Source organism: Mastacembelus armatus, chromosome 3 (assembly GCF_900324485.2).
Source record: "Mastacembelus armatus chromosome 3, fMasArm1.2, whole genome shotgun sequence".
Taxonomy (NCBI): Eukaryota; Metazoa; Chordata; class Actinopteri; order Synbranchiformes; family Mastacembelidae; genus Mastacembelus; species Mastacembelus armatus.
In genome coordinates, this window is record NC_046635.1 from 13,085,352 (window position 1) to 13,097,680 (window position 12,329).

A 12,329-nucleotide genomic window follows, 5' to 3' on the forward strand; every position below is an offset into this window, starting at 1 on the left:
CCACAGCAAATCATCTGCCTCCATTTAACCCTATCCTCTGTATCCTCCTCAGCCACACCAACTATCCTCATGTCCTCCTTCACTACATCCAAGAACCTCCTCTTTGGTCTTCCTCTAGGCCTCCTTCCTGGCAGCTCTAACCTCAGCATCCTTTTACCAATGTATTTACTGTCCCTCCTCTGAACATGTCCAAACCATCTCAATCTGGCTTCCCTGGCTTCCTGATCCTATCCATCTTCGTCACTCCCAGAGAGAACCTCAACATCTTCAGCTCTGCTACCTCCAGCTCTTTTTCTCAGTGCCACTGTCTCTAAACCATACAACACTGCTGGTCTCACCACTGTCTTGTACACCTTTCCTTTCATTCTTGCTGACACCCTTTTGTCACACATCACACCTGACACTTTCCTCCACCCGTTCCAACCTGCTTGCACACGTCTCTTCACTTCTTTTCCACACTCTCCGTTGCTCTAGACTGTTGACCCTAGGTACTTAAAATCCTCCACCTTCTTCACCTCTACTCCCTGTAACCTCACCGTTCTACTTGAGTCCCTCTCATTTACACACGTACTCTGTTTTACTGCGGCTAAGCTTCATTCCTCTCCTTTCCAGAGCAAACCTCCACCTCTCTAGATTTTCCTCCACCTGCTCCCTGCTCTCACTACAGATAACGTCATCTGAAAACACCATGGTTCTCGGAGATTCCTGTCTAACCTCATCTGTCAGCCTGTCTATCACCACAGCAAACAAGAAGGGGTTCAAAACCGATCCTTGGTGCAGTCCCACCTCCACCTTGAACTCCTCTGTCACCCCTACAGCACACCTCACCACTGTCTTACAGCTCTCATACATGTCCTGCACCACTCGAACATACTTCTCTGCCACACCAGACTTCCTCATACAAAACCACAGCTCCTCTCTCGGCACCCTGTCATACGCTTTTTCCAAATCTACAAAGACACAATGCAGCTCCTTCTGGCCTTCTCTGTACATCAGCATTCTCCTGACACAACCCTCTGCATTTACTTGGGACCGACACATGAAGACACTGGATTGTACCCCACTGTCGTTGCATTGAGAAGCCTTTATAGCAATTTTACATTAATTACTTGGACATTACATTTCTAGAGAGGGTCTTTACTAAATATTTGGATTAAACTCTTGTTAATATCTAATAATATATATTTTTATACATCCTTTATTACACTGAATTTCATAAACCTTTTGTAAGTTTTACAGCTTGTATTGAAATTTCTACTAGGCTAAAAGGAAACATCAACACACATTGTATAAAAATGAAAAAAATAGAGAACTTTATTATAAATACACCAAATACTACAATACTTACAATAGTAAATAATACATACATACGAACAGTGGATAAATATTCAAAAAACAAGGTATGGTATGGTATGTGCACATTGTGATATAAACCTTTGTAATATAAACAATATATGTAACGATAGTGTGTTCCAATACAGATATTTCACCATTTTAAAAGCTGAAAATCTTTTTTATTGCAGAGTATGTGAAGTACCTGAGCTGATATTTCAGAAGGTATTTCTGGACCCAGTGTATTCGGTTTAAAAGGCCATAGAAACAACTGCTCAAATTATTTTTGTAACAATAATGCTGTTTTTTTTCCCTGTGCGCTTTGGTTATATTCTACCTTGCCTATCAATTCAAAAGACATAAACTTTTAATTAGCAATGTTAGATTTCATCAGTCATTTGATCATCAAATGTGAGTTGAAGTTTATTAAATGCAATGATGATAAAACACTGTAAATTGAATTTCCCCTTGTGGGGGTTAATAAAGTACTTCTTCTTCTTCTTCTAAATACTTTGATGTTTATATAGTAAATAGCTATGTATGCATTATTCTTGTGTTATCTCCCTGCAGCCAATATTATTGACCTCTGTAGGCATAGTAGAACAAAGAGATGAATAACATAACTACCTTGCCAGTGTTGCTTCTATAAATTGTAGTGTTCCAATAACTTCATAGGTTATCACTGTTAGAGGTGATGAAATTAGGCCAGCTGTTTTATGAAACATAAAAATCTGTACAAAACTACTCAGTACATGCTTTTTAACAGTTTGTCTAAACCCATAGTAATTTAATGGATGATATATTACATTTAAGTAGTCAGTCAGTGTTCATTGGTCTGGTTGACTCGCTGCATTTTGGGTTTTTTAATTCAACACAATCAAACAATTTTATGTTAAAATATTCAAGAGATATTTTCAATTACAAAAAAAAGCATATAAGGGTTCAAATGTTTTTGTTACATAAACAATACATTTAATTTTTTATATGCTAAAACACTAACTGTGATGTTGTCATCTACTTCATACATTGTTTATGTGTGTGTGAATAATTATTTAAATAATATGTGTAAGCCATTAGTTCGTAATTCAATTTGATTGCATTCAACTTCATTCATGCAATTTAAGAAGGTGCTGATTAGACTCAAGGTGAAAGTTCTGGACAATGATGTGTTCATATTCCAGAATTTAATGAAGAGACAAATACTGTGGCAGACCAAACTTAATACAATGCCAGTAAATGCTGGAAATGGGCTGGAAATCACCCCCAGTGGGAGACAAATGTTTGGTCGGAAGCTAGTACACATTATTTTGAAACTATGTATCTTTACTCCATTGATGCCACTTCTGCTGGCTTTAACTAACATATGGGACACCTCACATCAAAGTCATACATACACATTACCAAAGCCAACATAGGCTGCCTGCATGGTGCACCACTGATGATGCACCTTGAATATGTAATGGAGGTTTTGGATGGAAACATATACAAAATGTTTCTTATTGCTGCCTGGCAGGGGAGGGTACATTTATGATGACAAACATATGACTAGGAAAATCATGCACAAGGACACCCTCAGACATCATTAGACTTTACAGTTGCAGCTTTTTCAGTCTTCAAAGACTTTTAAGGATAGGTTCAGGACTTATCAATTTGAATTTTAAAACAATATTGATGTTCTCGAATATGTACGTGAGAATAGGCTGCAGTCATTTACACCGCTCCTACTCTCAGCTGCACCACTAAGCTAATTCATGCCAGTGGCAATATTATTTTAAGACCAGCTTGGAAATTGCAGAATCTATCCTTTAAGCGTGCAGGCTAGAAAAAAAAAGGCTTAATAACAGTATGTTAAACAATAATCATTACATTCAAAAGTGCATAGCACAGATTCAGGCCATGAGATTAATGGTTGGAATGCTTCATCAATGGGAGCTGTGGTAATAACTGGTCATCATGATTTCAGATGTGCTGCACACATTAACAGAAGCAAACAGCCTTTGATAGGTGAGCTGCAGGTGGTTAGGTTAATTTTCTAAAAATGTCATACTTAATAGCACAGTATGCAGAGAAAAGAACAGAGAAAGTTTTAGGTAAACTTGCATACACAGATCGGAGAGGTTTAGAAACACTTGATGCTTCAATGAGCTGCAGAGACTGAGTACTGTAAATGTGGCACATCAGTATCCACTGACTCCAACTAAAGGACACTGTGTATACATTCAAACAAACCATCAACAACAATGTTGACACAATTTGTAAAATCTCAGTTTTGGGGCAAAAAAGTAGACTGTGGGTTGAAACAGCTGAAAAAACAGCTTAGTGTGGATATACTCATCTGCCACCCATGCCACCAAGCCAAAACAGCCCAAGAATCCAGAAAACTGTACTACTCTAGGCTAGTGAAATGCCAACATCCAAGCAACACTCAGAAGCTACAATTAAAATCATTTAGCTTATTGCAATGACTAATTGCATGACAACTAGAATTACACTACATCATACTTTGATACATAATTATTAACACAATTTGTAAGTTTATATATAAGCCCCATTTTATTTCAGTAGTGCTTATATGAGTGTGAACAAGGAAACCTCATGGTGAAACAGACATCCTCAGTTTAAGCAGATTATGTAAACCACTTTATTTTTGTAAGTAAAAAAAAAAGTTATATTACCCAAATGTAAAAGTGCATTTTAGCTTGCATCACTGCTTTCAGGTTAAATTTTGACCAACTGTATGTGCCACAAAAGAGATGAACAAGACACACACCTGTACACAAACTTTTTACAATGCGATAGATGTTCATGTTGATGTAGACACTGTCTTAAATCACTTCCATACAAATAAATTAGATAACTGGGTAAAACCGAGCACTTCTTTAAACCTGCTCGGTCAGGTGTACTGTGAAATGGGTGAGCACTTATGGTGATAAACGTGCAGCGTTTTTTTTGTTTGTTTTGTTTTGTTTCAGTTACTACTTTCATAACTTTCTTTCTGGCCAAAGCAGGCAACAGATTTCAGTGAAAATCCTATTATAACCAGACTGCACACTACCTTTATACAATGTCTGCCATTAAAGAAGTGCTTTTGGAGACAGCCATTTAAGTTTGCTTTTAGACAATAAAATAAAATTGTTATGTATGACTTATCAATGATTACTGCTTTAGCTTAGTTTAGTTAAGTTCTGAGTTAACATGATATGCAGCAGTGTGTCTTCCATGGCACAATCTAGCCCATACTTTTGTGCAAGGTTGAAGCTCATGGTACATTCAACCACTTTGAATTGCGTAGTGTATGAATGGTGCTATACAAATAAATTTACCTTGCCTTTTGCCTTACATTAATCATAATAAAATGTCTCTGCAATATCAAAATATTCAAACACATCTCTCACCTGAAGCAAGGCGATTTGCCGCAGGTCACAAAAAAGTCCCTTAATTTTCCCACTCCCAATAACATTTCTTATTTACTGTATTTTCTGACTATAAGTCACACTGGAATATAAGTTGCTTATAGCAAAAACAACCTTTTTGAACAGAAAAACATAGATGTCAAATCGGTGTATAAGTCACATTTCTAATTATAGTCTAAATTAGCCTATAAGTCTACAAAATACGGTATGCACACAGTAATAACAATACAAAAACAAATTAGCTCAATCTAGCAGTTGTATTCTTTCTCTTTTCTCGTTTAGGTTTATAAACTATATAATAGTGAGCTTTCCTGTGCTAACTGGGTAACAAGAAGCTGAGTTTTACAGTGTATTTACAGAGACTACATATGTAGCTGCTATATGGTATCTGACATGCATCTGAGCTACCATATTCAAGAACCATGACTGGTCTCATGCTTTCTCCTGCAACTTTCCACTGAGCTTGATCAAAAAACATATATGAATGCTGAAGAAAATTCTTTTTACTAACTCACACATTTAGCAAACCTTTGGCTCCCATCATTCACTGTCATCACAGCATGACATGGCCTGGTCACATATGAAACATACATTCTAGAGTTGCTATCTACAGGTGACATTCAACAACACACTATAAATTCAAACTAACAGTGCAGGTATCTACAGTGCGAAATTCAATTAAATGGTATGCTTGGTCTTATGAAGGTAAGCAAGCATGAAAATTCGCAAACCAAGCCCTTCTTTAAGCCTGCTTGGTCAGGTGTAGTGTGAAATGGGTCACTCATGGTTGTGTCTACGTGTCCCTTTCCAGGTAGTGAATTTGTGAATATTCACTTTAGGGAGGAGACCTGACATTGTCTACTGCTTGTTGAGTCAGAAATGGAGGACAACTTGAAAGTTTCAACAGAGCATTTAATGCAGCTGTGGTAATAACTGTAACAAACAGGAATAAACAGGTTTCGATGGGCGAGCTGTAGGAAAGTCACTGAAATGACCAGGGAAATTGAATGCTCACAGTGGCAAACAAGATACAGTAAATCAGTATATGAATACTTGGCACTTTTGATGGTGTTTAAAAAAAAAGCATATATGCCTGTGTAATCCTGTGTGCAACATGTTAACAAAATATGAAATCAAGACATTTACAGAATGGGAAGATATTTTTATTTTCTGTCCAGATTCCTGCACAATTACAGTTCTGCAAACCTGCAAAACACAGCTCCAGAACCAACCCCTTATTTGCAATTATCTTAAAATCAATTCTGGGCCTGATCTGGCCTGACATATAATGCTCATAATGACCCATAGGTCAACTATAAAAACTATAGGGATGCACAACAAGCTACTCCATAAAGTTTATAGATAAATAAATAAAAATCCAGTGGCACATGGAGATTGCACAGCTAGTTTTTACTAAACTATTTCCACTGTGTTTCCTCTTGCACAGACATACTTATTTCTCTCCAAAACAGTAAGCAATATTACATATAGCTGGCAGCATAGATACCTTCATTGATTATTTAAATTTATTGACACAACACCAGGATTTAACTGTTAACTGATCTTGTTTTTTGACGCCTGAGAGATGTTCTGAGAGACTCAGTTTGGCAGTGCTGTATTTTGCACATCACACTTAATGACATAACAGTATAGCAGAGACACATGAAGCAAAAAGAAAAAAAAAAAGAACATTGGAGTAGGTAAAAGGAGGGCAAAGTCATTGACAAAGACCAGATAGGTTTATTAACACTTAATGTTTAATATGAGCAAGAGTGGAGGTGGGCATATCTTAGATTAGCTGCCAAATCCCTTTTCAGCAGCCAAAGGACAGTGAAAACAACAAACAGCAGGACATCACTTTAGGGTGTATATACAGGTGCAGCACAGCACTTGTCTGACCACACCCATCAGTCATGCAGGGTCTGAAGTCGAATACGTGCCATTACACAAATTCACTCGCTGCCTCACTCAGTGTCAGTGAAACTCACAAGACCAGGAAGTAACAATCAAGCTCCAAACAACAAACTCCCTGGAAACATCCAGGCAATGCAAAAACTGTGTGGTATTATGCAGTTATAAAGAAAACAAAAGATACATATGCTTTGGTATAGTGCAAAAATAATTACAAAATCAATAAAAAAATTCATGCTGTATTTATCTGACAGACAAACCAGGCTGGATCTGCAGTTTATGTATGAAATGTGAGTGAGTGTTGACAAGATGTGCCTCTCTCATCAATGCATTTGGGGGAACAGGAGATTGTGTATTTCACTGGATTTTTTAAGGATCCACAACTTGCAACCTGCTAGTTTTGTGTAGAAAATTTTCCACATCTTAGAATCAGGTATGAACTCCTGGGAGCCACCAGAAAGGCCAAGCTCAGGGAAATAAATTAATGGAAGGGATATACTGATACATATTAATCAAAAACTATTATTAGAAAAAAAAGCAACTAGGCTTTTAACCACCTCAGTATCTGATTAGTGCAACTGTGGACATTTGTACCAAGTTTCAGTTAATCAAGTGGTAAAACTGTAAATCCATGATGGTTTGAAACCATCGCCTACAAGGACAGTGAAGACATAGACTAAAATCTGTCAGCTTTACAATATTTTGCAACACTATTCAGGTAAACCACAACCATTGCTATTCATGGAAGAAAATAAAACTTTTACAGTTACATTTCAAGTATGCAGGAGGCCAGTACTCACTGCACAAAAACAGACTCTGGGTGGAGATTCACTTTAAGATAAAGTTCTTCTAATAGATGTCACATGTTGTCTGTAAACAAACAAAAAAGTAGTAAGTGCCTCCAAGTTATTTTCTGAATTATGATGTAGAAATAACATTGTTCTATTCTCTCCCAGTGTGTCTGCTACCACTCTGCATTTTACAAAACCAGTGGTCTGACCTTTATCCACAATTTTGCAAAACTTGCTTTCACGCATTACGTGTGGTGGTTTAATGTCATGATATCTGACCATCTTATAGAGTAAATAATATATTTGGACAGATAATTATAGGTCAAAGTTTACTTTCTTTCCAATTTGGAATAATGCTAGAGAAGTACTGAATTTTAGCAACCATAGACTCAGCCTATCTCGCTCAGTCCTGAGGTAACAGCTTGCTCATTCCAATGCCTTCAGCTCCACCTCACTAGCTTCACAGTAGCTTCTTTCCTAAACATGGATTTTCTAACTTAAGGCTCTAAAGACAACTAATGACAAAACACCAGGCTCCCAGGATCTTTGAAAATCTCATGAGTTATGTAAAATTGTTCTTCTTTGAAAAACATCCAGGCTTCCTCCCAGCCTGAGACCACCCTGGTTCATGTGAATGGCTCATGTATGAATCTGATGTTTGAGTTACTTTGCTTTTGTTTTTCTTTCAAAAGTCACCATAAGAATATCTGTTGATACATACATTACATAACTTGATTTCTTCTCTCTCACTTAATCCAAAACTTTAATTTAAATCAAATGCATACATTTCAGAAAAAGTCAGAAATACCAATATAACAGCTTTTAAACAAAAGCCAGTCTGTAAGAAGTATTTTGTGAGTGACCTGTTTTGATAAACCAGCAACCTGTACCACAACGGTCAGCTCCACCAAAACCACCAGTGAACCACCAGTACATGTTGCCACATGAAGCTGATTTCAAATCAGACTAACATAACAGACACGTAGTCTAGTAGTTACAAAAGTAAAAACAAAAATACAACGTTGTTTATTGCTACTTCATTGATGCAATGCTACATTCATGCAACTCTGGATTACAAACTGGATGCTGATATGAATGGTTTTCCTCCAAAATATGATGCGAGCCTAAAACATTCAGGTTTTACTGCTCAGTATAAGTAATTAAGTAATGAGTAAACAGGTAATCGGACAAAAGTATGCTGTTAAAATATTTCTGTAATATAATAATGTATAATAATATACACATTAGCATGTCAACAGTACAAAGGACTGGGGCCACAGCTTGTCAAATGACTAATGTGGAAATGAGTTTCTGTGATAAAGAGCGTTAACTGTAATAAAAAGCCAGTGGTTAGAGCCAGTGGGCCTAATTGTAAGAAACAATTTGTAAAAAGACAGTTACTTCATTTCATCTTATTCATTTAATCTGTTGTCTTCTACTGTTCTCCTGCTTGTCTTATCCTCTATTTCTTATAAGTGCTGCCAGCAGATAATGTTATCTGCTTCAACACTCATGACATGATCCCCAAGTTTCTTTCCAGATGGACATTTTTGTTATGTTTAAAACAGTATAAAATTGATCTACAGGGTATTTATTTGTTTGTTCTTGGAAGTGACCCCCCCCCCCCCCCCCCCATCTCTCTCTGTCACCAGCATGAACTAAAACAAACACATGACACCATGTCAACATAACAAAGGCTAATGACAGTAAGTGCCCGATTAGTAAAACTGACGCCGGAACCAGGCTTTATACAAACTGTGGCACCAGTTCAAGAGTGATGTTGCGCGACGAGGGCAGCGTGACCTTCCTGCCACCCATTTGGGCAACTTTTACGCCCAACGCCGTCGGAGTCATCATTTCACAAATTCACACATGAACCATGAAAGACGCTCACGCAGACTTGTTTACGCCGCTCGATAAAAATAAACTGGCATCTCATCTTTTGTGCCAAACAGCCTGCGAAACAGTCACACCACAAGTAAAGGCTATGATGACAAAATGTCTTTTGGCATGTACGCGCACCTTCACAATCATCTCTCCGTCTGTAGCTATTCACCATGTCCGTCCGCTCAGCGCTGCTGTCACTTTACCACGACTTTCAACTCGGCGACACACCGAGGAGTTCAGCTCGTAAATTTCATCTTGTCTATTTACAACAGTCGTGAAGAATTACGTCAAAGTACACCAGAAGCGACAAAAAGTATAAGCACACATTTATCAACCTGGTCCTCGCAAAGCTTGAGGTTTAGTTTCGCCTGTTAAAGGGCTTAGGACACCGCTTTTTACATACGCGACGCCCTCCTCTTTACTTCCTAATTCCATTATTCGTCAATATTACAGAGCATTTTCCTTGAACATGATTTTATCCTACCTCGTAAAGGTCTTCTGAAGCCATTCTGGGGTGCGGACTCCGGCGGCGCGGCGTTCTTGCCTGCCTTCTTGGCTTTTTTGGACCCTACTCTCTCGGTGTTTCGGCGAAAGCCCCGATAGACGGGAATTAGCGAGCAGCCTTGTTATTCTGAGCAATCCGCAGTAGCAGATCAGCAGACAGTGTCAATCGAGCCCGGCGCTCTGCGATGGATCGTTCCACACTTCAAACGAACAACCATCGGGGCGGTGCTGTTTACCCAGACCCAAGTGGAGGATTGAAAATTAGTCCCCGGCTAAGAATACACAGGCTGATGGTCTGCATGCGCCCTGCTCCTCTGAGCTCTGTTACAGTCCAACTACTCAACGGGAGATGATACGCCAGATGTCTTGCGTTCACACACACCAGCTCAAAACAAATCCCTTTTTAATGAGTCACTCTACCTGTCCATTTTAACTGTCAAAGAGTAACCTGACCTAACATTAAATTGAATTCATCAGGAAACTATTTCAAATGAAGGATGAACTACTGGAAACTGTAAAGATATTGATGTTTGCTGACTCCCCTTCACTTTGATTTGTGCATCATCACAAATTTGCCAACACTTTAGAAATTTTTAGGGTTTAAGCTATACTATTAGCTATAACATTTATGTATTATTAAATTATTGTGTGTCAACATACAAATAAATATACAAATACAACAAATATACCTGAAGGTAGTATTTCCATTTTCAATTTGCAATTAAACTGTTGCCCCTAATAAAATAATTACATTCAACAGGGACACAGTTTAGCTGCCTGTCTTTATCACTGTACTGCTGTGATAGACCTCAAACTGAAATGATAGGAATTTCTTCATCGGAAAAGATAAATAATAGATTATAGATTATTATAGATATATAATATATAATAGATTATATTATTATTGTAAATATACTTTAAATCATTATGGCTAAACTGATTTACTGTAGTAGCATGGTGGATTAGTAGTTAGTACTGTTACCTTGTTCTCCCCATGCTTGTGTGGGTTTTCCTTGGGTAATCTGGTTTTACTTCCACAGTCCAAAAACATGTAAGTCGGGTTGATTGGTGATTATAAATTGCCCATAGGAGTGAGTGTGAGTGTGTGTGGTTGTTTGTCTATATGTGGCCCTGTGATGGACTGGTGAACTGTCCAGGGTGTACCCCTGCTTTTCACCCCAAAAGATCTGGGATAGGCTCCAGCAGATCCCCTTGACCCTAAAGAATAAGCAAGTATAGATAATGCATAGATGGATTATTTACTATATGTTTTATTTGTTATTTGGTTCTCTTTGGTGTATTGGATGAGTTGTTAATCGTAGCATTTAAATTTTAAATGCTAATTATACTGGGCTCTCCACACATGATCAGCCACAAACTGTGGAACCCTGCGATCAGGAACAGAGTGGCCTTAATCGGCAAGAGCAAGATACTCAGGAGCTGTCTTTTGAACCTGCTCAAAAACCTCTCCCAACCTCTGGGGTACACCAGTAGAGCGGGAATGGGTCAAGAAGCATGGCAGTTAAACGGGAATGGGACAGAAGTTAAGCATAGATTGGCAAGAGTGTGAACAGGACAGCATCAGGTCGGGAGTGAATCAGGAGGCAAAATCTCGCTGCCGTTCTCTGCCGATCATTGCATTTGACTCATGATCCATTCCTGATGACCTGGTTTAACACCTGACTCACCTACGCTCATTGACAACTACTAATTACTCCCTCATCAAAAAGGCAGCACCAACGCCTTATCAGAAAGGCCGCAAGAGGCAAGCAGAAGAGATAGGTGGTCCAGGCTGTTGGTGAAGGACTTGTCTCGATCCATGGTGTACATGAGATGATGGTAGGCAAATAACTGTTGAACGGCAGAGAGCAGCTGCTTTCGTAAGAAAATAGTGTATCTTAGTTGGGGTAGGCAAAAGTACAGTGGGAATGCCACCTGAGTTGATCGTTGGCAGCGTATATTCAGTGAAAGTAGGACGTTAATAGTCGGAAATGGAGCATAATTGATCACCTAAAAATGGAACCTAAACATTAATTGAATGGCAACTGACTCAGGGTTTAAGTGTTTATGTATTGTAAGTCCAAGTGTATTGGTTGTACATGGAAGGTGATTAAGGCGTGAGTAATGACTCAATAAAGGGTATATTCATGAAATTTCTCCTGGCTGTTCCCAACCTGAGCATAAACACCAAGTCGGGTGAGAGCGGGAACAACGTGAACAGGTCCTGAGTTTATGGAATGGTCATATTAAAACACTGAACAGGCCATGCTGATATCACAGCACAGGTATAAACTGCCCCTTCATTTTGCCTTTCATATAATTTTAATGTGACTTGTGCTTGGTTAGGAGGCTGTGGAATACTGAACACAATGAATTTTTAGCAAAACAACATATCATTTTAATTTGCAAGCACAATATATGGGCATAGATAAGTTGTTAAAAATATGCTCAGAATATGCCCTGTTTGTTATGCTCAGGACATAGTACTGTG

General features: G+C 38.4%; 1 protein-coding gene across 1 annotated transcript in view; it reads right to left on the minus strand.

Moving 5' to 3' along the window:
- LOC113137877 (chromodomain Y-like protein 2) overlaps window positions 1-10,138 on the minus strand; it is a 31,730-nt gene extending 21,592 nt beyond the window's left edge. Inside the window, exon 1 of the mRNA XM_026319811.1 lies at window positions 9,819-10,138. Coding sequence (XP_026175596.1) covers window positions 9,819-9,842 — 24 coding nt within the window. The 5' untranslated portion in view covers window positions 9,843-10,138. The remainder of the gene's footprint in view (window positions 1-9,818) is intronic.
- Window positions 10,139-12,329: the final 2,191 nt, after the last annotated feature.